This window comes from Neopsephotus bourkii, unplaced genomic scaffold (assembly GCF_033783945.1).
Source record: "Neopsephotus bourkii isolate Nb327-2 ecotype Australia unplaced genomic scaffold, CSIRO-AGI_Nbou_v1 NB_1120, whole genome shotgun sequence".
NCBI lineage: Eukaryota > Metazoa > Chordata > Aves > Psittaciformes > Psittacidae > Neopsephotus > Neopsephotus bourkii.
Window position 1 is genome coordinate 4,791,051 of NW_026901606.1, and position 24,519 is coordinate 4,815,569.

A 24,519-nucleotide genomic window follows, 5' to 3' on the forward strand; every position below is an offset into this window, starting at 1 on the left:
ACCTCTGCTCCTGCCAGCCCCTGTCCTGGGAACTGCCTTTCACTGCTGGGCTGTAACAGCATCATGGCAGCACAGCTGGAGCTGAGCAGCTTTCCATTGGAGAATTGGGCCTCCAGATCCCCCTAATCCCCAGTCCCCACCCCCACTAATGCCCTGAGAATGTCCCCTGATCCCTGCAGAGCCTGCAGGTCTAGCCTGTCATAAGGAGCAGCAACAGCCTTGACCCTCACCCCTGAGCAGGCAGGGCCTGTGCAGAGAGGCTGAGCAGCCAGGCTTGCCCCTCTGGCAGCCTGGAAAGGGCTGATAGGCAGTGCTGCCTCTCCTTGTGGGTCAGGGAGAGGTGGTGAGCAGAGTCTGACGTGGGTGACCTTGATTCCTCCAGGCTGCCATGCCAAGCACACCTTCTGCGACTCCAGCCCCTGCAAGAACGGTGGCACCTGCTCTGTCAGCTGGGGAACCTTCTCCTGCCTCTGCCCCGTGGGCTTCGGGGGCAAAGATTGTCGCTACCGTGAGTGCATAGGCAGGGGGTTGCGTGCAGGGATGTGCGGGGGCTGCTGTGGAAGCAGAGTAAGGGGTTCATGAGAGATGAACTTGCTCTGCTGTCCTGCACCTAGTGCTCATCCCTCCTCCTCACCTCCACTTTCCTTCCCAGCCATGCACCATGCCCACTACTTCCATGGCAACAGTGTCCTGACCTGGGACTTCAAGACGGATGTGAAGATCTCGGTGCCATGGTACCTGGGGCTGGCGTTTCGGACGCGCCAGCTGGATGGGGTCCTTCTGCAGGCCCACGCTGGCCAGTACACCACACTGCTCTGCCAGGTATGGCCTCAGCCACAGCACTGTGCCCCAGCCCAGGAGAGCAGGACCTTGCCCACCCTGCTGACCCCAGCCCCAGCAGAGGGTGGTTGCCCTCTGGGTTTCCCTCCCCGTGTTCAGAGGGAGGATAGGCTGGATGCAGGCGGAGTTGGCGATGCCTTGGCTCACAGCTGTGGTTCCCTCTCTGCAGCTGGCTGGAGGGCTGCTCTCTTTCGTGGTGAGCAGGGGCTCCGGGCGCAGCACCAGCCTCCTCCTGGACCAGCAGCAGCTCAGTGATGGGCGATGGCACGACCTGCAGCTGGAGCTGCGAGACGTCCGCAGCGGGCGAGACCTGCGCTATGTTATCACCCTCACCCTCGACTTCGGGCTCTACCAGGTAGGTGCTGCCTGAGACCCCTGCACCAGGACAGGAATTGTGTAGGATGCTTGGCATAAACAAGCCCCAGCACCCTTGGAGAGGGCTGGGGCAGAGCTTAATAGCACTCGTCCCATGTTAATGCCTTCCTTCTGCAGGACACGGTGGTGGTTGGAAATGAGCTGCATGGCCTGAAGGTGAAACATCTGCATGTGGGGGGAGTCCTGGGCTCTGGCGAGGTGCAGAATGGGCTGAGGGGCTGCATACAGGTGAGTCCGTGCTCTGAGCCTTCCCTTTCTATTGGCTCTGTTACATGGAGGGGTGGAAACATGGGTCCGTCCTGCTGGTGACACTCGCTCTGAGCATTCAAAGCTCTGAGGTGCCATGGGGCAGCCATAAAACTACACAGCAGGGTGATGGGGGATGGCTGCCTCTGTGGGTCTGTGGAGGGCAGGAGAACTGTAACCTGCTGTGTATGTCCTACCTCCCCATTGACTTTATGACCTGCATTGCAGGGTGTGCGACTGGGTGACAGTGTCACCGGGACGGTGCTGCCCAAGCCCAGCCATGCCCTGCGGGTGGAGGCTGGCTGCAGCGTGCCGAGCCCCTGCGACTCCAGCCCCTGCCCAGCCAACAGCATCTGCAAGGATGAGTGGCAGAGCTACTCCTGCGTCTGCCAGCCAGGTAGGGTGGGCAGCACCCTGCTACCCCTTGGCTCTGTGTGCTCCTTCCTCCCCACGGCTCCCTCCTGGCCTGTCACTGCTCTCTTGTCCCTCACCTGAGCAAGACACATCCCCATCAGACACTCATCAACTCTTCCGGAGGGCAGAGCCCCTCCTGAGTCCCTCAATCCACTCCTTGGTGCCCTGGCCCTTCTTGGGGGGGAAGGTGCCTGTTTACACCGTGCTCTCTGCCCCCCCCAGGGTACTACGGGTTGGACTGTGTGGATGTGTGTCACCTCAACCCCTGCAAGAACAAGTCCGTGTGTCGCCGCAAGCCAGGCTCACCCCTGGGCTACGTGTGCGAGTGCGGAGAGAACTTCTTTGGGCAGTACTGTGAGCACAGGTGAGATGTGGGGCATGGGGCAGGGCCATGGCTCTGTGACCAGGGACCTCTCGGTACCACCCGCTCCTTGGAGCAGCTGGGCTGGTGGGGAGGAGGCCGGGGGGGTTTGGTTGCTGTAACAGTGGGATTGTTTCTCTCCCCAGGATGGACCAGCAGTGTCCGAAGGGCTGGTGGGGGAACCCCACGTGCGGGCCCTGTAACTGTGATGTGAACAAGGGCTTTGACCCCGACTGCAATAAAACCAACGGGCAGTGCCACTGCAAGGTGAGGGGCACTGGAGACATGGGGACATGGCCTGTGGCTTTCCTGGAGCCCTGCTTGTCCTTGATGCTGTTCCTTGTGCCTTCCAAAGGCCTGGCAGCTGCCCAGGCCCTGCTTTGTGTGCCCACTTCTGAGCTGGGTCCCTGCTCAGCTCCTCTGGGGCTCTCCTGCCCTGGCTCAGTGGCAGTGGGGGCAGCTCAGGAGAGCCTGGCCCCTCTCTGCCCTGGCTCCAGCAGCTCCCTAGGCCTGCTGTCCCCATGGGTTGTCTGATGGCTGTCCCTGGCCCCCCAGGATTTCCACTACCGGCCCAAAGGCAGCGATACCTGCCTGCCCTGCGACTGCTACCCCGTGGGCTCCACCTCACGCTCCTGCGACAGGGAGTCGGGCCGGTGCCACTGCCGGCCCGGGGTCATCGGCCGCCAGTGCAATGGCTGCGACAGCCCCTTCGCCGAGGTGACACCCAGTGGGTGTGAGGGTGAGTGTGGGGACTGGGTGCAGGGGCTCGGTGTCAGTGAGCACCCCAGTGACAGCCCCTCGCCTGTGTGTCCCCACAGTGCTCTATGACGGCTGCCCCAAAAGCCTCAAGGCGGGTGTGTGGTGGCCCCAGACCAAGTTTGGCTTCTCGGCTGCAGTGCTGTGTCCCAAAGGCTCCTTGGGTGAGTGGGGGATGCGGTGGGGAGGGGGCAGCCTGGCTGTCCTACCAGGGGCTGTAACAGCCCCAGCAGTGTCTCTGTGCTGTCCCAGTCCCATTTAGCTGGGCTTGAGGGCTGGGAGAAGGAACTTGAAGATACCACAGCCTGGGGAGAGCAGAGAGGGCTGGGAACAGGCTGTGGGGTCTGTCACCCACCCCAGGACTGTGCCGTTCCCTTGGCCTTGGTCCCTACCTTCTCCCTGCTGGTTTTTGGTTTCGGAGGGCTTGAGGCTGGGGTCAGGCATCTCAGTGCCTGCAGTGCCTTGCTGCGGCTCCACCAGCCCCAGCCTCCGTGTGTGCTGCCAGGGAAGCAGGGCACAGCGTGCGTTAGGTGAGTGTCTGGGTAGGAGTCAGTGTCCCAGGCTGGAGGAGGCCGTCCCGGGTGACAGCAAGGGCACGAGCAGGGGTCTGGGGCTGTAGGGCAGTGCAAGCCCTTGGGGACAATACAAACGCTGTCCTTCTCCAGCCGCTCGCCCCGGGAGGAGGCAGGTTCGGCTCCTAACTGTTGTCGCTTCTCTCCCCGGTTCTCTCGCCCTCCGTGCTCAGGCTTGAGGGGTGCAGGTAAGGTTGTTCCCATCTCCTTCCCCCTGTGCTGTAAGGGCTGTGCCGTGTGCCTTTCCCCCCTGCTTCTGCCTGGCACCCTGCTCACCCCTGCGCTTTCCCCACCGCTTCTGGAGCTGCCGAGTGTCTTCCCAATGCCTTGCCTGGCCTCGCTGCTCCTCCACGCTGTTCCCTGCTCCCAGCACACTAACCAGCACAAACCTGGCTGCAGCTGCATGCAGCCCCTGCCACCCTCTGCTCTGAGCCTGCGGTGCTCTTCTCCCGCTTCAATGAGTCCTTCTCTGCTGGGCTAATACCTGCTTGCTTAGGCTGGGAGGGAAGGAGCTGGCCATGAGCAATGGGTGGTGGGGCCAAGGAGGAATGGCCGTGGGGTGAAGGAAAGGGGTTGCTTTTTGAGCAGGGGCAGGAACTGATGGTCGTGCACAACACAAGGTCCAGTGCCCTCTGCCCACTGGCAAGGGGGATAGAGGGACCTGGAGGCTGGATCCTGCCCAGGTCTGCAGCTGAGTTGGTCTCTGTTCCCTACTGATGCCTGCCCTTGCTGGGGGAAAGCCAGCAGTGGGGAGGTGTCTGTTCTCCCTGCTGCAATGGTCTCTGAGCTGCTGCAGCTGGGGAAGTGTGGTTGGGGAGGACAGGTAGGAGCTGGGTATGGTGGGGGGGGGGCACGCTGGTCACTGGGGCTTTTCTGAGCAGCAACAAGAGTGTGCTGCAGGCTCCCCCTCCCCGTCCTGGCCATGCTGCTGTCCTCCCCCAGCCGTGGTCCTGGGTGGGCTCCTGTGCCCTGCTGCCATCCCCAGGAGGTTCTGGTCCGAGTCCTGCTGGGTACACTGGGGTTCCTCGTGCTCCGAGTGTGCAGGGCGATGCTCCCAGCCCAGGACACTGCTCTGTGAGCTGGCTTTAGCAGTGCTTTGGTGGTGGTCAGTAGCTGTCCCTGTTTGTTGCTGGTGTCTCCATTGCTGTGTGGCAGCCCTTGGGCCCCAGCCAGGGGTCATCTATGGGGGGGGTTTGCCAGCTCCACAGCAGGCCTCTTGTCCTCTTCTGGTGATGTTGCCCTATAGAGAAGCAGGCCCTCAGCAGGCATTGCAGGCTGTCAGCAGGGGATGCCTGGAGCTGCATGGGCTTCACAAGTTCAGGGTAGGATGTGCCCTGGGGACACAGACACATCCCCAGGTAGGGACCAGGAGCTTCTCCAGCCTGAGCACTGCCAAGGCACTTGCTCCTCTGCAACTGTGTGTGATGCAGCCCAAAGGCTCGCAGAGGAACCCAGCTCCTGCAGTGAGCAGCTTGCCGAGGTGGTGCAGACCAAAGGTGAATGGGCTGTACTGGTGCAAAGCAGGACAATGGCCCTGAGGTGTTACAGGCCCTCCCCATCACTTGCTGGTGCTGCTCTTTGGGATTAGCTGGTGCAGAGGGTCCCTGTGGTGGGGGATGCAGAGGGGAGGCATCCATCCTATGCTGAACTTCCAACATGCCCTTTCTCCTGGTTCTAGGTGCAGCCGTCAGACACTGTGATGAGGAGAAGGGCTGGCTGGAGCCAGATCTCTTCAACTGCACATCACCTGCCTTCAAGGAGCTCTCCATGCTGGTAATCCTCTCTCTGTTTGTAGCCCTGGTGGAGCAGGAGCTCTATGAGCAAGGTTTCAAAGAGCTCAGCTTTCCTTGGGCACCTGGAGTAGGAGAGGGCCTTGCCACAGTGCCCAGCACCTTTCTCATCTGTCCCAAACGCATCATGTGGGAGCACTGAGCTGAGCTGAACTTCCCTTGGTTTCATCTAATCTGAGAGTCCCTGTCAGGAATGACCTGTGTCCTGGCCCTGTGTTTGAGAGGAACACACCTACTCCCTGAAGGCAGTTCAGCAGGGCTGGACTGTTTGGAGCTGGTTGGTGTCTGTTCCATGGGACATCTGTAGCCCCCAGACTCTGCCAGTGACAAATCCCTTTGAAACATCCAGGCAAGTTTATTGAACCCATGCACCAACTGTAACTGAAACCAGGAAAGCTGCAGGGAAGGAGCACTAGATGCTTGCCCTGGCCTTCCATCTCCTTGGCCCCAGTGCTGCACAGTGCTGGGTTAGCCGTGCCAGTGCAACCCTGGTGTGTTGCTGGAGATGCTCCCTGTTCTGGTGACCACCACTGAGAGCTTCAGAAATAACCCCTGGGTCTAGCAGTGCCTGCAGCCTCCCAGTTTCCCAGTGAGAAACCTGCTTAATGGTTTAATCCCTTCCTTTCACCCCACTGGCAGCTGGAGGGTTTGGAGAGGAACAAGACTGAGCTCAACACAATTGAAGCCAAGAAGCTGGCCCACCGGCTCCGGGCTGTGACTGACCACATGGACCATTACTTTGGGAATGATGTGCACATCACCTTCCGCCTGCTGTCCCGCCTCATGGCCTTTGAGAGCCAGCAGCGTGGCTTCGGCCTCACAGCCACACAGGATGCCCACTTCAACGAGGTGAGGCCTTCCCCAGACCACAGTGGCTTCTGCTGCTGCTTCTCTTCAACAGCCACCCTGAGCCTGGGTCTCTCGTGGGGCTCAGGATGTGACACCACATCAAGAGCACTGGGCTCTCCGGTGCCACACAGGCACTGTCCCACAGGAGTGACACCTCTGTGGCTGGGACTGGAGCACAAAGTGCATGAAGAGTAGCGGAGAGCTGGGTTTGTTCAACCTGGGAAGGCACAGGGAGGTCTTATTGCTGCCTGCACGTCCCTCGTGGCAGTGGTGCAGGGAAGGTGCCTCTGTAGAGTGCTGGTTGATGAGTGTTGAAGGTGGGGGTCTGCCATAGCAGAAAGTACCCCCTTCCCCTTGCCCTTGGGCAGGAAGCTGGGCAGGAGCAGAGCGCTGCAGCCTAGGGGTGGCCAGGAGGGGCCCAAGGGCAGCAGTTCCCTCCCTCCCTCCCTGTCCCTGCAGAACCTGCTGCGCGCCGGCAGCGCGGTGCTGGCGCTGGAGAACCGGGAGCACTGGGCCATGCTGCCGCACAGCGAGCACGGCAGCGCCAGCCTCATGGAGCAGCTGCGGGACTACTCGGGCACGCTGGCCAGCAACATGAAGCTCACCTACCTCAACCCTGTCGGCGTCGTCACCCCCAACATCAGTGAGTAGGAGCTGGCTGCTGGTGGGGCCCGGGTGGGGTGGTGCAGAGCTGCTCCTCCATCACACCCGTCCCCTTCTCAGTGCACTTCATCTCTGCGAGGGCTCTCTTGAACACGGGAGGTGTTTGTGAGAGGCATCCTGCTCCCATCCCTGCCTGCAGTAGCTGACACGCCACCAAGAGCCACCCACTCCCAGTTCCCTCCCAGTCTCAAGTGAAAAAACTCAGTGGCGGAAGGAGTCTGCCCTATGGCAGAGCAAGGACGTGGGCTGGGAAGGAGCCCTGTGGGTGCTGGGATTTCATGTCATGTGCAAACATGGGATGTATCCACAACCCAGCCTATGGCTCATATGGTCCCTTTGACCATGACTTCAAAAGCGGGGTGCCTTGGAGAGCGGTTGTCTCCAGGTGGCCATCCTGGAGCTGCCTTCCCTCCCCTGCTGCAGTGCTGAGCATCGACCGCATGGAGAACCGCTCCCACGTGCGCCGGCGCTACCCTCGCTACCACAGCAGCCTCTTCCGGGGCCAGCCCGCCTGGGACCCCCACACGCACGTCGTGCTGCCGCTGTCGGTGCTCAGCCCCCCGAAAGCCGAAGGTGAGCGTGTGAGCATCACTGGAGGAGCGGTGCGGGGGGGCATGGCTGGTGGGGAAGGTATAGAGTCATGGGATGGGTTGGGTTGGAAAAGTCATAGAATCATGGAATGGTTTGCATTGGAAAGGACCTTTAAAGGTCATTCAGTCTGCATGTACCCTGCTGAGACCTGAGAGGTCCACAGGCCACCTCTGAGGACTCAGAGCCTCTGATCTCACCCATCCCAAAGGCTCCTGCCAGCCTCACACATTGCCTTCACAGCAGCCTGTGTGTGTGTGTGTGTGTGTGTGTTCTCACCCCTCGGCTGTGTCCTCAGCTGCCCCCACAGCAGTGCCCACGGTGGCTGGGGGTGAAGGGAACTACACAGTGGAGAGCTCCTCCCCAGGGCAGGCGCTGCCGGAGCCCGAGCCTGCTCTCACCGTCATCATCCTCATCATGTACCGCACGCTGGGGGGGCTGCTGCCTGCGCGCTACCAGGTGGATCGCCGCAGTGTCAGGTACACCCTTCCTTGCCCTCAACAAACACCAGTGTAGAGGGGCCGCTGGGCTCTGCCCTGCTCCCCCAGCAGTGGCTGGGGTTTGGTTCCAGGCACTTGGCCCAGTGGTGCTCTGCCTGTTCCCACTTTGGTGTTGCTCAGCTCCATGTTTCCTGACCCCTCGGTGTGGCCTGGGCAGAACTGTTGCATCCGGGGTGCCCAGGAGTCCCTGAAAGTGACATCTCCAGGCACGCTGATGGCAGAGCCCCGTTGCTCCTTGCAGGCTCCCCAAGAATCCTGTGATGAACTCCCCCATCGTGAGCGTGTCCGTGTTCAGCAATCACACCTTCCTGCGGGGGCCCCTGGACACCCCTCTCGTGCTGGAGTTTCACCTGCTGGAGACGGCCAACAGGAGCAAACCTCTCTGTGTCCAGTGGAACCACTCCAACCCGTGAGTTGGGCATGGCAAGGCCACTCTTTGAGCTGCTTTCCCCAGGCCAAGTTGCGCTGGCCATGACAAGGCTGTGCATGGGTAGCACTGGGACGTGGGGTTTCTGCCCTCTGCCAGGGGTTCATTCCTGCTGGGAGGGCACAGTAGGATCACTGCAGAGCTCTGGCTCCAGTCCTTGAGCTGTAGGAGCACAGCTGTATCTACTGGTGGAGAATCCTTGCTATTCACCCCTCTTCTCTGCAGTTCATTCCCCTCACACCCTGCTCATCTGTGTTCTCTCCTCTCTGCTCTTTGGTGGCTGCAGGACCAACCCCTCTGGCTTCTGGACAGCCAGGGACTGCGAGCTCGTGTACCGAAACACCACACACGTGCACTGCCAGTGCTCCCAGTTTGGCACCTTTGGGGTTCTGATGGACAGCTCACACAGAGAGGTAACTCCGGCCTGAAGGGCTTGGAGGGGGCTGTTAGCCACTGAGGCCCGCAGGAAGCAGGCACAGGCAGAAAATTCCCTGTGGGACACAAGTAGAGTTTGGGAGCTCGGCAGTCTTCCCATGCCTCCCCCTAACACTGATGTTTGCCTTTGGTTCTCTGCTGCTGCAGCAACTGGAAGGTGACCTGGAGACATTGGCAATTGTCACCTATTCCTTGGTGTCTCTCTCCTTGGTGGCTCTGTTGCTGACCTTCTCCTTCCTGGCCTGCCTCAAAGGCCTCAAGTCCAACACACGTGGCATCCACTCCAACATCTCAGTCACCCTCTTCTTCTCTGAGCTGCTCTTTCTCCTGGGCATCAACCGCACTGAGAACCAGGTCTGTGGCTTCAACAAGCACATGGGGTGGGGACGAGGCGTGGTTGGGGCAGTTACCACCGGCACCATGGGACCATCTCTGAATGGCTTTTGTCTCCCCAGTTTCTTTGCACTGTGATTGCCATCCTCCTCCACTGCTTCTTCCTCTCCACTTTCGCCTGGCTCTTCGTCCAGGGCCTCCACATCTACCGCATGCAGACGGAAGCTCGCAACGTCAACTTCGGGGCCATGCGCTTCTACTACGCCATCGGCTGGGGGGTGCCCGCCATCATCACCGGTACGAGCTGCTCATCCTGCAGCCAGCAGTGCTCAGCAGCCTCCTGACCCCCTGATGCTGCCCCACTCACTTAACCCATAGGGAGAGCTGAGGGTTGGCTTGCCACAGCCAGCAGTGCTGTGGTGCTTAGCTGGGGACCACATACCAAGGGCTGTTGTCTTGCCAATAGGGACAAGTAGTTCCTCAGCGCTTCTCCCCATGGCTTCTTCGGTGGGCATGGGGCTCCTGTGGTTGCAGGGTTTGTGTTACAGTCTCCTGGCTGCCCAAGCCTGTGTGCTTGGGTGACCTGTTGCTGGCAGTGAATGCCCATGGGCTGGGCAGAGAGAGCCCTTTGGGGCTTTCAGTGATGGGATGAGACACGGCTTGGACAAGTCCAAGGCTGCTGGATGTGCACCTGACCTCTCCCATCCTCCCACAGGGCTGGCTGTTGGCCTGGATCCCGAGGGCTACGGGAACCCTGACTTCTGCTGGATTTCCGTTCATGATAAGCTGGTCTGGAGCTTTGCAGGCCCCATTACTGTCGTCATTGTGGTAAAACCCTGTCCTGTTTCCCCCACAGCCCTCTCCTGCCTCCTTTCTGCACACCACAGGCACTCACCCCTTCCTTGGCTGCCCACTGCCTGCCCTGTTCTCTGTACAGCCCTTCCTCAGCCAGGGCCCTTGCTCTGTCCCTCCTCACTCCAGTCAAACCCAGGGGAGGCCATGGCTCAGGCGTGAAGGGGAAAGGAGGGGACACTCCCATGGGCCTGGCAGAGCTGGGGTCTGCCCATGCTCTGTGCTGGGGATGTCAGGTCAGAGCCAGCCCTTGGCACTGCTTCTAATCAGTGCCAACACTTTCAGATGAATGGGGTCATGTTCCTGCTTGTGGCCAAGATGTCCTGTTCCCCTGGCCAAAAGGAGACCAAGAAGAAGTCGGTTCTGTGAGTATCAGTGGCCCAGCTCCCAGCAGAGCTCCTGTGGCTCATGGTTTTTAGCAGTTTCAGTGACCATCCTCCTCCTTCCACCATCGCAGAGGGCCCCTCTGTGCATCAGTGTCAGCCTTGCAGCCACCCTCCTCTCCCACACCTCCCAGCCACATTAACCCTTCCTAAACTTTGTTCTTTCCTCTTGTTCCTAAGTCCCCATCTCCACACTGTCCCACCAGCCTGTCCCCTTCACTGTGTCTGCTTGGATTCAACACTGCCCTCACCAACTCTCAGCCCATGCTTCTTCCTCTCCTACATGCTCCTTCTGAGACCTGTCCCTGCTCCCTCCTGGGCCAGCCCTGGAGCTTGGCTCCACTCTTTGTGCCTTCAAATGACCTGTGTTGTTTGGGGCCTTGTGTTTGCCATGTGTGACCCAGTCTGGTCTGGGAGCAGGGGGGAGCTGAGCTGCTATGCAGGGATGTTCCCCTCTGGATCTCTGTCTGTGAGCTCTAAATGTAGATTAACAATACGCACTAACCTCTTGGTGTGTGCCTGTCTGTCTGTCTCTCTCTCTCCAGCATGACGTTACGGAGCTCCTTTGTTCTGCTTCTAGTTATTAGCACTACCTGGCTCTTTGGCCTCTTGGCTGTCAACAACAGTGTCCTGGCTTTCCACTACCTCTACACTGTCCTCTGCAGCCTCCAGGTAACTGCCCAGCCTCTGCCAGGGGAGGGCTTGGCTCAGCCCGGGAGAGCACTGCCATCGGTGGAGAGCAGGGTCCTTGTCCCTCCACTGTCACCCCTGCAGCAGTAGGTGACTCTGCTGCTCCTCACTGCTGTGCCCATGGTGAGCATGCCATGAGCTGGAGGTGGCTGCAAGGTGCATGGTTCAGAGGTGACATTCAAGGGGCAGCAAGGACCATCTTTGAAGGGAAGGGGCTTCCACACTCTCCAAGGGTAGAGCAAGAGAACAGCCTCAAGTGGAGGTGTTGGACACCCCAGATACGACCCACGGCAGCATCCCACAGACCTCCTGCCACCGCTATGGCTGGTGTTGCTGCAGGGGACACTGCCAGGGGCTCCTTGGCCGCTGCCAGCCAGGACTCCCCAGCCTGTCCTCCCTCACCCCTGCCCACTGCGGAGGCACTGGGGAGCGATTTGGTGCATCCCAGGCCTGGTGCCCACCATGGCTGAGGTGCTGGACCCTGGAGGAGGCAGGGCCCATCCCGGTGCTGGCGCTGTGGGTTGGCTGGCAGCGAGGGGCTGCCTCATGGCATGTCTCCCGCAGGGGCTGGCCGTGCTGGTCCTGTTCTGCGTGCTGAACGAGGAGGTGCGGGAGGCCTGGAAGCTGGCGTGCCTCAGCAAGAAGGGGCACAGCGAGGAGGCCACGAGGAGCACGCAGGTAGGCGACAGCAGGAGCAGCCCAGGGGCTGGGGACAGGCTACCTGTGCCAGCTTCCCGGGATGCCGCCGCACCTCCCTCACAGGGCACGTGCCCTGTCTCCTCTCCCTGCCTCGCCAGGGCCCCAGTGCCTACAACAACACAGCGCTGTTCGAGGAGAGCGGGCTCATCCGCATCACCCTGGGGGCCTCCACCATCTCCTCGGTGAGCAGCGTGCGCTCGGCCCGCACCCACTCCAGCCAGCGCGCATACCTCAGGTAGGGACCACGGCGCCGGCAGAGCCGGGCTCTGGGTGCCAGGGGGAGCGCATGGGCAGAGCCGCTGTGACCCTTTGGCCTCCTGCTTTTCAGAGACAATGTGACGGCCCGGCAGGGCTCTGCTCTGGATCACAGCTTGTTGGCTCACGCCGGCCCCACAGACATTGATGTGGCCATGTTCCACCGCGATGCTGGGGGAGGTAAGGTTCAGCCTCATGCCTGCGTGGTGGCGGTGTGGTTACCTCCTTCACCCTGTGTTCAGTGGTGACTTCCAGATGCGCTCTGGGTAGGAGAGAGAGGCAGTTACCGTGCTGCTTTAGCACAGTCTCCTCCCAGGCAGATGCAAAGGGCAGCCCCAAGGAGCTAGAAATGGAGGAGGCAGAAGACAGAGGCTGTTGTGAGGCTGCTGGGGATGCTGAGCTCCACAGCACAGCACATTTGACTCAGTGGGGTGAGGCCACTGAATGGGTCATGAGACAGGCGAGCAGAGGCGGAGGGAGGTGGGTTTGCTCAGCCTGAAGGAAGAGGAGGCAAAGGGGATCTTATGGATGTTTGGAGCTGCCATAGGAGGAGGTACAGCGAGGCAGAGAGGGGCTGCTCTCAAGTAGGAGCAGCAGGCACAGGGGAGGTCAATGGGGCTCAGGCAGGCTGGGTCCTTGTGAGTGTTCTGCCTTCCTGGCCCCGCCACCAGGACCCTCTCCCACCGTAACCCCAAATGTCCCCCACCGCGGTGTCCCTGCAGACCAGGACTCGGACTCGGACAGTGACCTGTCCCTGGACGAGGAGCGCAGCCTCTCCATCCCGTCCTCAGAGAGCGAGGAGAACGTGCGCCTGCGGGGCCGCTTCCAGCGCGGGGCAAAGCGCACAGCACACAGCGAGCGGCTCCTCACTCACCCCGCCAACACCGCGCCCAAAGGCAGGTCCCGGGGCTCCGGTGGGAAGGGCTGAGCTCAGGCTTTGGGGCCTGGCTGTGTCCTGTGGTGCCTTCGAGTGCTGCTCACACGTTCTCTTCCTCTTCCCCTTCTGCTGTGTCCTTCGCCAGATGTGGACGGCAACGAGCTCACATCGTACTGGCCAGCTCTGGGGGAGTGCGAGGTGCATCCTTGCTCCCTGCAGAAGTGGGGCTCTGAGCGGAAGCTGGGATTTGACATCAACAAGGATGCAGCCAACAATAATCAGCCAGACCTGGCCTTGACCAGCGGGGATGAAAACTCCCTCACCCAGACCCAACGGCAAAGGAAAGGTAACAGCCTGGAGCAAATGGGCAAGGGTGGCCTTGCCTGTATCAGGTGGATGTGGTCCTGAAGGCTCAGCATCAGATCCACCTTGTCATGGAACAGGGTGCCCAGAGAAGCTGTGGCTGCCCCATCCCTGGCACTGTTCAAGCCCAGGTTGAACACAGGCCCTTGAGCAGCCTGCTCTAGTGGAAGGTGTCCCTGCCTGTGGCAGGGGTTGGAACTGAATGAGCTTTAAGGCCCCTTCCAACACAACCTGTGCTGTGATTCTATGATACCCTTGGGGAGGTATGGGTTATCTCCCCCAGCTTTTGTGCTCTTCTCACCGCTGGCCAAAGTTTGACTTCTCTTTCTGTCCGGTGCAGGGATTTTGAAGAACCGGCTCCAGTGCCCTCCTCCTCTGCAAGGGCTGCCCTCCGTCGGCAGGATGACCAACGAGCTGACGTGGTACAAGACCTCCACGCTGGGCCACAGGGCTGTCCCCGCCGCCTCCTATGGCAGGATCTACTCGGGGGCGGGCAGCCTGTCGCAGCCAGCCAGCCGGTACTCATCCCGGGAGCAGCTTGACATGCTCATGAGGAGACAGATGTCCCGGGAGCAGCTGAGCAGGCACAACTCAGGAGAGTGCCTGGAAGCCGTGCCCAGCCGCCGTGGCTCCAGGGAGGAGCTGGACACCATCCCCAGCAGGCACGGCTCTTCTGAGCACCTGGAGAGCGTCCTGAGCAGACACGGGTCCAGGGAGACCTTGGATCTGCTCGCTGCTAGGCCCAGCCAGCGCGACCGTGGGAGCACGCTGCCCCGGAGGCAGGGCTCCAGAGACCACCTGGACACCTTCCCATGCAGATTTGGGTCACGGGAGCAGCTAGACTGTGGGCTGGTCAGAGAGGTGTCTAGAGAGTGGCTAAACACATTGCCAAGCAGGCAGGTGTCCAGAGACAGAATAGACACGTTGCCAAGTCGAGATCCTTCTAGAGAACACTTGGATTTGCTTTCTAGAAGACAGCTTTCAAGGGACCAGCTAGTATCGGCTAGACAAAGTTCAAGGGAGCAGCTGGACTTTCTGTCCAGAAGATGTAATTCCAGAGAGCCTCTGGACACAGTGCCTAGCAGGCATCCCTCGCAGGACAACCTGGGGAGTCTGCCTCGGAGGCAGCTCTCTAGGGACAGCCTAGAGCCGCTGGCCAGGAGGCAGCCTTCTCGAGAGCCCCTGGAGGCCGTGCCCAGCTGACACCCTTCCACGGAACAGTTAGATATCCTTTCCTCCATCCTTGCTTCCTTTAACTCCTCCGTCCTGTCCTCGGTGCAATCTGCCAGCGCGCCTTCGTGCCCGCAGACCACCGCCTCTGCCATGCAGACCTCGACGCCCTCCGCACTGTGCCCCTCGACGCCTCGCTCCACCACCTCCCACAGCATTTCCGAGCTGTCACCAGACTCAGAGTAAGTCTGTCCCTTCCTCGGCCAGGCCTCGGGCATCGCCTGCCTGCCCAGCCTCTTCCCAGAGGGGTGGCTTGGGGGGAGCGGGCGGTCAGTGGTCTCCTGGCCCCGAGCAGTGACCAGGCAGGAGAACCCTCAGGAGCAGCAGCTCTGGGTGCCTGAATTACGGCACAAGCAGACACATCAGTGGCACTGGGGCTGCCGGAGGGGATGGCCCTCGCCTGTGGCTGCTGAAGTCACAGTGAGGGGATGTGTGCAAGGAGAGGAGGAGGGAGCCCAAGTCCTGCAGGAGCCCTGCCTTCCCCAGCCATGTTTCTCCCCAGGAACCCAGTCCCACTCATTTCTTCCCCTCCAGCTCTGCTCCTGCTGGCATCACTCCCATCCCCATCCCTCCTCGGAGCAAGCTGCTCTAGTGGAAGGTGTCCCTGCCCCGGAGCTGGATGAGCTTTAAGGTCCCTTCCAACCCAAACCAGTCTGGGATTCTGATTCCTCTTCCTTGAGCTTAGGGACTTGGAGCCAGTTGTTGCTGCCGCAGTGCAGGAGTGGGTTCTGCCCTGTCCCCATTGACATGGCTGGGAGGCAGCTGGAGCCGGGGGGTGATGCCAAGGCCTAATGCTGCTTTTCTTCCCTCCGAGAAGGATCACGAGGAGCGAGGGGCATTCCTGAGGGCCGGAGCTGAGCATGGGAGAGATGGAAGCCGCAGGGCCCTTTGCCTGGCGCTGCCAGCTGAGGTTTGGTGTCCCACGGGCAGGGGCCAGAACTGGTGGTGCTCAGAGGCCCCAGCCCAGCCCTGCCTGTCCCTGCCCGAGGAGGCCGGGAGCTCCCCACTCTCACCTGCCTGGGGTGATGGGTACAGTGTGAGGGTGCTGGGTGAGGGTGGCATCTCCAGCCCATGCCAGACCCTGTATGTTGGGGGGTGCAGGGGCAGCCCGGGACGTGGGTTGGGGGAGGGTTTTCTACCTTTTTGTATCTTTGTAATCAGAGAGAAGAGAAATTTCTATGGTTATTTTTACGGATGGTCTGTTCCCAGGACCTGGAGTGTTTGTTTCACCAAGAGCCCTTTGCCAGCCTCCCGGGGGTACCAGGGACCGTGATCCCAGAGCACTGGGGGTGCTGTGCAGGGCAGCCCTCCCAGCCCCATGGCAGGGCAGCCACCCGCCTGCCCTGCACCTCCACACGTGTCTTGGTGCCACCCTCCCTGCTGGGGTCCCTCAGCTCCACAGCCAGTCCCCCCCTTGCCCTCCCCTGGGACCCCTCCAGGACTATGGGTCAGTGAGAGTCACAAGTGAGTGCAGCACAGCAGATTCCACATTAGGGACCTGTGTTCTCTGCTGTTTGATCCCATCCTGTACCAGGATGTTCCCACCCCTGCGAGCACTGTCTTTGCTCAGCAGTGAGCACATGGGTTTACTCGCTGTGTGCTGTGCTCTTCAACCTGTGTTGTAGAGCAAACCTCTTGGTTGTGGGTCCCGGTGAGGAGCTGGGTGGCCACAGCCCTGCTCAGCAGTGGGCTGTGGTCCCGAAGCCAGCACTTGCCCATGGGGGAGTGGTAGCCACAGGAGCAGGAGCCCTGGGCTGCGGCATTGCCCACGGGAGCTGTGTAGCGGGTTCCCTGCGGGCTCTGTGTCTGTACCTGCATCCCTGCAGCTGCAGAGGACCCCAGCTCAGAGCACCCAGGTTTTGGCAGGTGATGATGAGCAGCACTTGGCCCTCTCTGGGAACTCGGGGGTTCCTCTGCTCCCGGGTGCCTGGCGCTGCCATGGGCTGACACCGCTCCTGTGCCTGCCCCAGCCCAGCGCAGTGCCCTGCTCCCTGCTCCTCACTGCCTTACAGCCCCTGCTGCCGTGCCACCATCCTCGGCTACCGCCCCGCTCACACGGAGGGGACCCAAGGGCTTGGTGCTCACTGTGCCCCGCTCCCAGGACGGGGCCTGCTGCCATGTTTACATGCTGCTGGGACTGGCGTGCGCAGGGACAGGCTCTGGCCCCTCCGTGCCACCCGGCTTCGCCTTTGGGAGCAAGCTCCCTCCCACGTGCCGCGGTCCTGGGCCCGTGCTGCTGCCGCGCTGGGTCCGGGGCTCTTTGTACTGGTGCCAAACGGGGAGCAAGGGACAAGTGCCAAAAAGAAGCGAGCGGTGGAGCTGGCGGCTGCCCCTGCAGAGGCGGGCTGGGCGAGGAGCAGGAGTCGGTCTGTGGCTTCCTCCCTGATTGTAGTGGTGCTGCCTGGGCTGGGGGAGCATCCTCCTCGGTTTGGGTTTGTTTCCTTGGGGGCTTTGGTTGGTTTTGGTTTCTTTCCTCTGTCCCTCTCCCAGTGCTGTGGGCAGGGAGATGCCTGTGCCCTCCCTCGCCCCAGCTGTGTAAAAGTGTATCATGGAAGCGCCAGATTTGGAAATAAAGGTCTATAAAGTGGTGCTGGGCTCGCTGCCATCTGTCCTGCACCCACACCTGGGGCTGGGGCTCGAGGCGATGCTCGGCGCCGGGGCTTCACTTCACCGGTGCTGCTTGAACCTGGCTGTGCCTGGTGCCGGTGCTGGCTCCGGCTGGCAGCGCCGTGGGGCCGCAGGGCTGTGGTTTGCTGTGGGGCCCAGGCGGGAGCTGCCAGCAGCCGGGTGAGGCCACGGGCACACATCCACTGTCCAGGCAGCGTGGCTCCGGCTGTGCCTGCGGGTGAGGAACAGGAACAGCGCGAGCCTGGTGCCTGCATCCCTGCCCCGCGCTGCTGCTGGGGGGAAGGAGCAGGTGAGCAAAGGGCAGGATTGATCCACGGCGCCTGGGCAAGGGTCGCCGCCGGCCCTCACCCCCGGCCCTCGGCTCTGTCTTTGGCACCGGCCTGAGCCCAACCCAGCCCAGGGCAGCCACAGGGCCCAGGCTCGGAGCTGCCGGAGCCCGAGGCAGGGGGCGAGGTGTGGGGGGTGAGGGGCAGGGAGCAGCAGAGCAGGGTGGGGATGGGAGTGGTGATAAGGAGGCAGTAAATAGCACCCAGATATCGGGTGCTATCGGGCAGAGCCTGTGATGGCCTCCCCGTGCTGCCGGGTGAAGGAGAAGCGATGGGCAGGAAGCAGCCACGTGCCGCTGCCCGGCCACGGTGGGACCATGGGCATGAGAGTGGGATGGCAGAGCCAGGATGCGGGAGCGGGATTGGCCCCACTGATGGCAGACGGAGGGGTCTGTGTGTGGCTGCTGTGATACCCCATCATGCTGTGACCATGGGGAGGAACGAGGTGGCCACGGGTTGTACCCCTCTGGCAGTGATAGGAACAAGTGGCTCCAACCCTGGGGGAGCACGGTCCCGGTGTCACCCTCTGTGCCTGTCCCAGCCCCATCCCGCTGCCCAGGGCACCTGGCACTCCCCAGCTCCCATCCTGCCCCCTGACTTCACCCCATACCTCAGCACCGCTCAGCCCAGCTCTGGTGCCTGCGTTCCCAGTGCCGTGTCCCCAGGGGCATGGGCCAAGCGTGACTCAAATCCTCCACAAGCTGCAGTGGTACCAGGTCACGGTGGAGCCCAGGAAGGTGTGATGGGTTCAGCAGGACTCCGGTGCCCGCTGGGGACCTTTGGAACAAGATAACGGCCGGGTCTGTGTGTGCTGGGGAGAGCGGGGCAGTCCACAGGGCGCAGCACACCCGTTCCTGCAGGTAAGCAGGGCTTGGGGCCCGTGGAGAACACCCCGATGCTGCGGCTGGAGGCTGCGGTGCCCCTCCCTGCCCCGAGCACAGCCCCTGCTCCATGGGGTGGGCAGGGGACACCCGTGGGGGGCACAGGAGGGTGATGGCTGCTCCCAGAGCAGTGCCCCGGGGAGGTGAGTGCTTGGCACCGGGTACCCAGCAGCAGCAGATCCATCCCTGTGCCTGGCACTGGGGCACGGTGGCACCAGCCATGGCTGCAGCCGGGAGCCAGGAGTGGCCAGGGCAGTCCCTGGGATGGGGTGTCCATGGGGACAACGCTGGGCCTGCCCCAGCTGGGGGAGCCACCGCAGCAGCAGGGGCTGAGCCGGGTCTCAGGGCTCAGGCTGGTGCGAATCCATGAGGCAATGGAGCCGGGCTGGCAGCAAGTGGGGACCCCCCCATCAGAGGGCACGGGGCTGGGGTCTGTGCACCCCACAATGGCTCGTGAGGCCGCTTGCCTGTGGGTGAGCATCTCAGGATGCACCCACTGGGTCAGCGTGGGGGCAGCTCCGGGGCTGTGGGTCCGGGCAGGGGCACCTCAGTCCCCCCCATCCCACCCTGTGAGGGGCAGCCCCAGCCCCGCTGCTCCGTGCCCTCAGCTCACCCCAGTGAGTGCAGGGGCTGGGAGGGCACCGGTGGGAGACGGCAGGTCCATGGCACTGGCTGGGGCTGACATTCCTGCTCCCCTCATGTGTAAAGGGACAAAGTCTGCTGGGGCTTTGCTCGGTGGCTGCGCTGCAGCACGCGGAGGGGAAGAGTGGTTGGCACCGAGGTGGGTCCTGCACGGGGAGGTGGAGGGGGAGCCCCCCCTGCAGCCCAGCTGAGCAGTGGGGCTGGTGTGGGTCAATGGGGCTGGTGTGGGTCAGCAGGGCTGGCACTGGGCAGGATGGGCAGTGCTCACCGCAGGGTCCCATCTCCCCCCGCCTGCGCACTGTCTGCTGCCCCATTCCCAAATCCCGGCACCCCTGACCTCAGGGCCCATCCTGGCTGACGGCCCCATGGGGTGAGCGGGGCTGAGGAGGGGCCGTGGGTGTGTGGGGCAGGGCAGAGCTGAGCTGCCCCTGCTGTCCCACAGCGCTGGCACGTGCAGGGCCGGGTGGCCATGGCGGCAGAGATGGTGCTGAGCCACCGGGCACCCCACGGGGCGCTGAGTGAGGCCGACCTGGAGGAGGTGGCACCGCGGAACCCCCCTGCCAAGCCCTCGATGCGCCGCTGCCTCCACAAGAACAGGTAGGACCGGGGGGATGTGACGGGACCCCAGCACCATGGCCCCTGGGAGCACGGCTCCGGCTCCCCCATCCCAGTGGTGGACACGGTGCGGACACAGGGGTTGGTTCCCCCTAGCCCACACACCCGTGTCCGCACTCATCCTCCTGCCAGGATGGACATGCAGTGGATGGAGATGGGGTCCCACAGAACCTATTGCTCCCCTCACGATGTCCCTGAGCCCTCAGCCTGGCTTTGGCTCTGTCCCCACAGATGCTCGGCCTCCGCCGCCAAGTCCCTGCTGTTCCGCTTCCTGCCTGTGCTGCGCTGGCTGCCGCGGTACCCGGTCAAGGACTGGCTGCTGGGGGACATCACCTCGGGCTTCAGTGTGGGCATCATGCACCTGCCCCAGGGTGAGCGCCGGGCCCAGGCTGCTGGGGTGCTGTGGCTGGGCCAGGATGCGCTGTCCCTCATGTGTGTCCCTGCTGTGTGTTCAGGGCTCGCATACGCGCTGCTGGCTGGGCTGCCCCCCGTCACCGGCCTCTATTCCTCCTTCTACCCCGTCTTCCTCTACTTCTTCTTCGGGACGTCCAGGCACAACTCCGTGGGTAAGCACAGGGATGGTGGGGATGGAGCAAGGATGACAGGGGGCGAGCCTTCATCCATGGCACAGCATGGCCACATCACTGGTTGGAGGGGACCTTTCTCACCTTTACTTTGCCCCTCCAAGAAGGTGGTTGGCCAAACCAGAGCCAAAGCATGATGAGTGCGCTGTGAGCCCAGCCCATGGGCACAGGTACCTGTGGAGCTCAGAGAGCTCCTGGTGCTGACCCTGTGCTCCCTGCTTGCCCCAGGTCCTTTTGCTGTCATCTCCGTCATGATCGGGAGCTTGACGGACTCCTTGCTGCCCAGTGAGAACTTCCTGGAGTCCATCAATGGCAGCAACATGACGGTCAATGAGGAGCGGCGGGATGCTGCACGCGTGGAGCTGGTGGCCACCATCACTGTCCTGACGGGCATTTTCCAGGTCAGGGGCCCCAACCTGGCCGGGAACGGGGCCCATGGTGGCCCAGGGCCATGAGCTGTGGGTCACTTCTGCCTCCTCCCCTCCAGGTGGCCCTGGGCCTCCTGCAGTTTGGGTTCGTGGTGACCTACCTCTCAGACCCGCTGGTGCGCGGCTACACCACCGCTGCCTCCGTGCACGTCCTCGTCTCCCAGCTCAAGAACGTCTTTGGGCTGTCCCTGGGCGAGCACTCGGGGCCGCTCTCCCTGTTTGTGGTAAGGGGCTGCTCACCCCTGGGGCTCACAGAGCCCCCACACCTACCCAGGGGCTGCCCCGAGCCCATTCCCTGCCATGTCCTCTAGACCGTCATCGAGATCTGCCGGAAGCTGCCAGAGACCAACGTGGGCACCCTGGTGACCGCCATCATCGCCATGGTGGTCATCTACATCGTGAAAGAGCTCAACCACAAGTTCGCCGCCAAGCTCCCCATGCCCATCCCCATCGAGCTCATCACGGTACCAAGAGCTGCCCCAGCTCCTGTGGGGACGCAGCCGCGGGTGGCCCTGTTCCCTCCATGGTGGGATGGGGTGGGATGGGTGCATCCAGCATGCAGCTCCAGGGCACCCATCCCCTCCTCCTCCTCCTCTGGTCCTGCTCGGGGCCCTGCCTCACTCCATCCATCCCCCCCAGATAATCGTCTCCACCGGCATCTCCTACGGCGTCAACCTGAACGCCAAGTTTGGTGTCTCCGTGGTGGGCAACATCCCCAGCGGGTGAGGGGCCAGCACTGCAGGCACCGCAGGGGCTCCACATGCCCATGGCACCCCCATTTGAACCCCGTCTCCCTGTCTTGGCCATAGGTTGAAGCCGCCCGTGGTCCCTAATGTCAGCTACTTTGGGCAGGTGGTGGGCAACGCTTTCGCCATCGCCGTGGTGGGCTACGCCATCTGCATCTCCCTGGGCAAGATCTTTGCCCTGAAGCACGGCTACAAAGTGGACAGCAACCAGGTGATGCTCCGGCATGCAGGGTCCCTTCCCCGGTGACACCAAGCCTGTGGGCGCAGCGCGGTGCACGGCGCTCCCACTGCCCCTCTGTCCCCGCAGGAGCTGATTGCACTGGGCTTCTGCAACTTCCTGGGGGGCTTCTTCCAGTGCTTCGCCATCAGCTGCTCCATGTCACGGAGCCTGGTACAGGAGAGCACGGGGGGCAACAGCCAGGTGGGTCCGGGTGGCTCCACCTCCCTCTGTGGGGCTGGATGGGGCAAGGAGCACAGCGGGAGGTGGGGACATGCCCCTCGCCTCCCGCTCTCCATCTGTGCAGGTAGCTGGTGTCATCGCGTCCCTGGTCATCCTGGTGACCATCCTGAAGATCGGAGAACTCTTCCGGGACCTGCCCAAGGTACATCTGGTCCCACGGCCTCTGCACCATGTCCTACCCCTGTGCCCATCCCATGGCAGGGGAACAGGCAAGAACCCTCCCTAGACCTGCCCTCAGCATCCTTATAGCTGCAGGGACTTCTCTCCTAGGCCATCTTGTCTGCTATCATCATCATCAACCTCCACGGCATGTTCAAGCAGTTCAAAGACATCCGCATGCTCTGGAAGTCCAACCGGGTGGACCTGGTGAGGCATTGACCTGCGGGGGGGCCTCGGCCCTGGGGGGGTCCCCGCGGGTGCCACCACTGACGTTGCCCCCCCCCCAGACTGTCTGGATTGTGACGTTCGTGGCCACGCTCATGCTGAACCTGGACATCGGGCTGGGGGCCTCGGTGGCCTTCGGGCTGCTCACTGTCATCTTCCGCACCCAGCTGTGAGTGCTGGGGCCGGGGCTGGGGCCTGGGGGTACGGGGACCCATAGTGACCCGGCCCCTGCTCTGCTCCCGCAGACCCCACTACTCCATCCTGGGGCGCATCCCCGACACTGATGTCTACAGGGACATGGCTCAATACCAGACGGTAACACAGCGAGTGGGGAGAAGCGCTGCTGCAGTAGGGGTGCAGCACCCCAGGGGCTGTTTGCTGGGGAAGGGAGCAGGGGCAAGATGGGGAGGGAGGGAAGGGGAGCAGGGGCTCCATCCCTGGGGTATCACCTCCGTATCTCCCTCAGGCACAGGAGGTCCCTGGTGTGAAGATCTTCCACTCCTCCTCCACCCTCTACTTTGCCAACGTGGAGCTGTACGCCGAGGCCCTGAAGAAGAAGGTACGAAGGAAAAGATGCCACCCCCCATGTCCCCGCTACTAGCACCGGGGTGGTGATGGGGCGCATTGTCTTGTAGAGTGGCATCAACGTGGACCGCCTGATTGAGAAGAAGAAGAAGGCCCTCAAGAAGCTGAAGAAACAGCAGAAGAAAGCAGAGAAGGAGATGGCAAAGAGGAAAAAGGTGCTTCCCTGCCGCAGGGACCTTGTCACTGTCCCTCTGTGCTGTTCCCGGTTGGTCCCAGCCTCGTGCTTGTGCAGGGTCCCGTTCAGGCTGGGCCATGCTGGTGAGAAGGGGGACTGGGGTAGAGCCAGGCCGCGGTGGCACACCCAAGGTCGGTGGGGAAAGCGGGGCCGTTAATGATTAGGTGGTGGAGCCAGTGAGTCATTGGCCATTTAACGACTTAATCACAATTAAGAGCAGGAACAAAGGCTGTCCGGGTGCCAGCTAATGAGCCCAGCTCACAGAGGGGCACCGGCAGAGGGGTGGGTCTTGACGCATCCGGAAAGAGCCTGAAAGTGGGTGAAGGTGCGAGCAGAGCGCCCGCTGCCCGTGCCCTGATGCGGCCAAGAGCCAGGGCAAGGTGAGCCGGGGGGGGCACTGCCCGGCCCCCCTGCAGCGAGGCCGGTGTCGTCCTTCCCAGCACATGCAGGATGGGCAGAACGGGCCGGGCATTGCGGTGATCGAGCTGAGCGGGGAGGAGGGCAGCGCTCCCCCCGCGCCCACCCTGCGCACCCTGGGGCTGCCGCAGCCCAGCTTCCACACCGTTATCTTGGACTTCAGCCCCGTCAGCTTCGTGGACACCGTGTCCATCAAGATCTTGAAGAACGTAAGGGAAGGGCTGCGGGAGCTTGGGGGGGAAGGACAGGAGCCCCATTCAGGGCATCCCAGTGACGCCGGGGGGGGCCCCGTCTCCTTTACCCTGATGGAACGTTTCCTGCCGGTTGCAGATCTTCAGGGATTTCCATGAGATAGAAGTGGACGTCCTCGTTGCCAGCTGCCCGGGTGAGCGATGGCAACGGCTGCAGAGACACCCGCCCCTCGGGCATGCTCACCCCTGCGTCACCTGGGGCTCCCTCTAGTGTCCCCATCCCGGGGGTGTCCCGCGACGGAGGTGCTGCAGGTTCCCATGGACCTGCAGCCCCCAGCGAGGCAGCTGGGTCCCCGTTGGTGGCACCGGTGTCCCCCGCAGCACAGGGAGGGTCTGGTGCTGAGCCGGGTGCCATAGCCTCGGGTACTGTCCCTGCACACAGTGCCTGTCCTCGCCCAGCTGGAGCGGGGCAACTTCTTCAGCGCATCCATCACCAAGCACTGCTTCTTCCCCTCGGTGCACGCCGCCGCGGAGCACGCCCGCAGGGAGCAGCGCCCGGTACCGGTAAGCGCCCGGCCAGCACTCACGGTCCCCATCCCCGTCCCCGTGACGGATGGGGGCCGCCACGTGAACCCCGTGTGACCCCGCAGCCGGACCTCAGCACCAGGATGTAGCCCCGCAAGAGGAGGACATCTGAGGAGCCGAGCCGGGACCTGCCACCCTCATGGTACCCACGCACCCCGGGCCCCACCGGCCCCTATGGACTCTGAGGGTCGGGGCCGTGAGCTACCCCCAACGCGGGGCTGCCGCAGCCCGCCCCATGTGGGGCCGGGGCCGGGGCCGGACCCAGCAGAGGGGCGGGATGAAACCGTCGCGGGTAAACGCGGGCAGCGTTCCCCGGGCTCCGTTTAATGCACTTTCCTCAATAAAGGTGACCTCAGGCACAGCCGCCTTGGCTG

The 24,519-nt window shown here is 62.5% G+C and overlaps 2 protein-coding genes across 8 annotated transcripts in view; both read left to right on the forward strand.

The window, feature by feature from the left end:
* The window catches only part of CELSR3 (cadherin EGF LAG seven-pass G-type receptor 3), a 28,963-nt gene extending 13,280 nt beyond the window's left edge, over window positions 1-15,683 (forward strand). Inside the window, exons 8-35 of one of the 6 annotated variants that reach the window (XM_061362544.1) lie at window positions 383-508; window positions 653-822; window positions 1,010-1,195; window positions 1,333-1,443; window positions 1,690-1,858; window positions 2,098-2,239; window positions 2,383-2,503; window positions 2,792-2,975; window positions 3,055-3,156; window positions 3,738-3,752; window positions 5,243-5,337; window positions 5,994-6,203; window positions 6,663-6,846; window positions 7,290-7,439; window positions 7,753-7,933; window positions 8,196-8,363; window positions 8,668-8,794; window positions 8,964-9,170; window positions 9,272-9,446; window positions 9,865-9,977; window positions 10,287-10,366; window positions 10,930-11,056; window positions 11,639-11,752; window positions 11,872-12,008; window positions 12,102-12,208; window positions 12,751-13,251; window positions 13,609-14,680; window positions 15,316-15,683. In XM_061362544.1, coding sequence (XP_061218528.1) covers window positions 383-508; window positions 653-822; window positions 1,010-1,195; window positions 1,333-1,443; window positions 1,690-1,858; window positions 2,098-2,239; window positions 2,383-2,503; window positions 2,792-2,975; window positions 3,055-3,156; window positions 3,738-3,752; window positions 5,243-5,337; window positions 5,994-6,203; window positions 6,663-6,846; window positions 7,290-7,439; window positions 7,753-7,933; window positions 8,196-8,363; window positions 8,668-8,794; window positions 8,964-9,170; window positions 9,272-9,446; window positions 9,865-9,977; window positions 10,287-10,366; window positions 10,930-11,056; window positions 11,639-11,752; window positions 11,872-12,008; window positions 12,102-12,208; window positions 12,751-12,956 — 3,707 coding nt within the window. In that variant the 3' untranslated portion in view covers window positions 12,957-13,251; window positions 13,609-14,680; window positions 15,316-15,683. Of the gene's footprint in view, window positions 1-382; window positions 509-652; window positions 823-1,009; window positions 1,196-1,332; window positions 1,444-1,689; window positions 1,859-2,097; window positions 2,240-2,382; window positions 2,504-2,791; window positions 2,976-3,054; window positions 3,157-3,737; window positions 3,753-5,242; window positions 5,338-5,993; window positions 6,204-6,662; window positions 6,847-7,289; window positions 7,440-7,752; window positions 7,934-8,195; window positions 8,364-8,667; window positions 8,795-8,963; window positions 9,171-9,271; window positions 9,447-9,864; window positions 10,367-10,929; window positions 11,057-11,638; window positions 11,753-11,871; window positions 12,009-12,101; window positions 12,209-12,750; window positions 13,252-13,608; window positions 14,681-15,315 lie in introns of those variants that run through there. The other 5 variants (XM_061362546.1, XM_061362547.1, XM_061362548.1 and 2 more) reach the window with 5 other exon arrangements.
* A 1,865-nt stretch (window positions 15,684-17,548) lies between these two features.
* On the forward strand, window positions 17,549-24,260 carry SLC26A6 (solute carrier family 26 member 6). Of its 2 annotated transcripts, XM_061362551.1 has the most exons (21): window positions 17,549-17,581; window positions 18,160-18,312; window positions 19,418-19,572; window positions 19,822-19,961; window positions 20,046-20,156; window positions 20,403-20,575; window positions 20,662-20,826; window positions 20,914-21,066; window positions 21,242-21,324; window positions 21,412-21,559; window positions 21,656-21,769; window positions 21,873-21,950; window positions 22,079-22,174; window positions 22,255-22,361; window positions 22,438-22,507; window positions 22,659-22,751; window positions 22,828-22,932; window positions 23,393-23,578; window positions 23,700-23,754; window positions 24,003-24,124; window positions 24,211-24,260. In XM_061362551.1, the coding sequence occupies exons 3-21, from the start codon at window positions 19,445-19,447 to the stop codon at window positions 24,232-24,234; spliced, it is 2,151 nt and encodes a 716-aa protein (XP_061218535.1). In that variant the 5' UTR covers window positions 17,549-17,581; window positions 18,160-18,312; window positions 19,418-19,444; the 3' UTR covers window positions 24,235-24,260. The 2 variants fall into 2 exon arrangements, with proteins under 2 accessions (XP_061218535.1, XP_061218536.1); XM_061362552.1 differs by lacking the exons at window positions 17,549-17,581; window positions 18,160-18,312 and adding an exon at window positions 19,059-19,114.
* The last annotated feature ends 259 nt before the right edge of the window (window positions 24,261-24,519 follow it).

Bases quoted from the DNA above. Each gene is read 5' to 3' on its own strand.
- SLC26A6 (XM_061362551.1), top strand. From the start codon at position 19,445: ATGGCGGCAGAGATGGTGCTGAGCCACCGGGCACCCCACGGGGCGCTG. The intron at 21,560-21,655 runs GTGATGCTCCGG...CTGTCCCCGCAG, and splicing joins ACAAAGTGGACAGCAACCAG to GAGCTGATTGCACTGGGCTT. The intron at 22,933-23,392 runs GTGCTTCCCTGC...CGTCCTTCCCAG, and splicing joins AGATGGCAAAGAGGAAAAAG to CACATGCAGGATGGGCAGAA.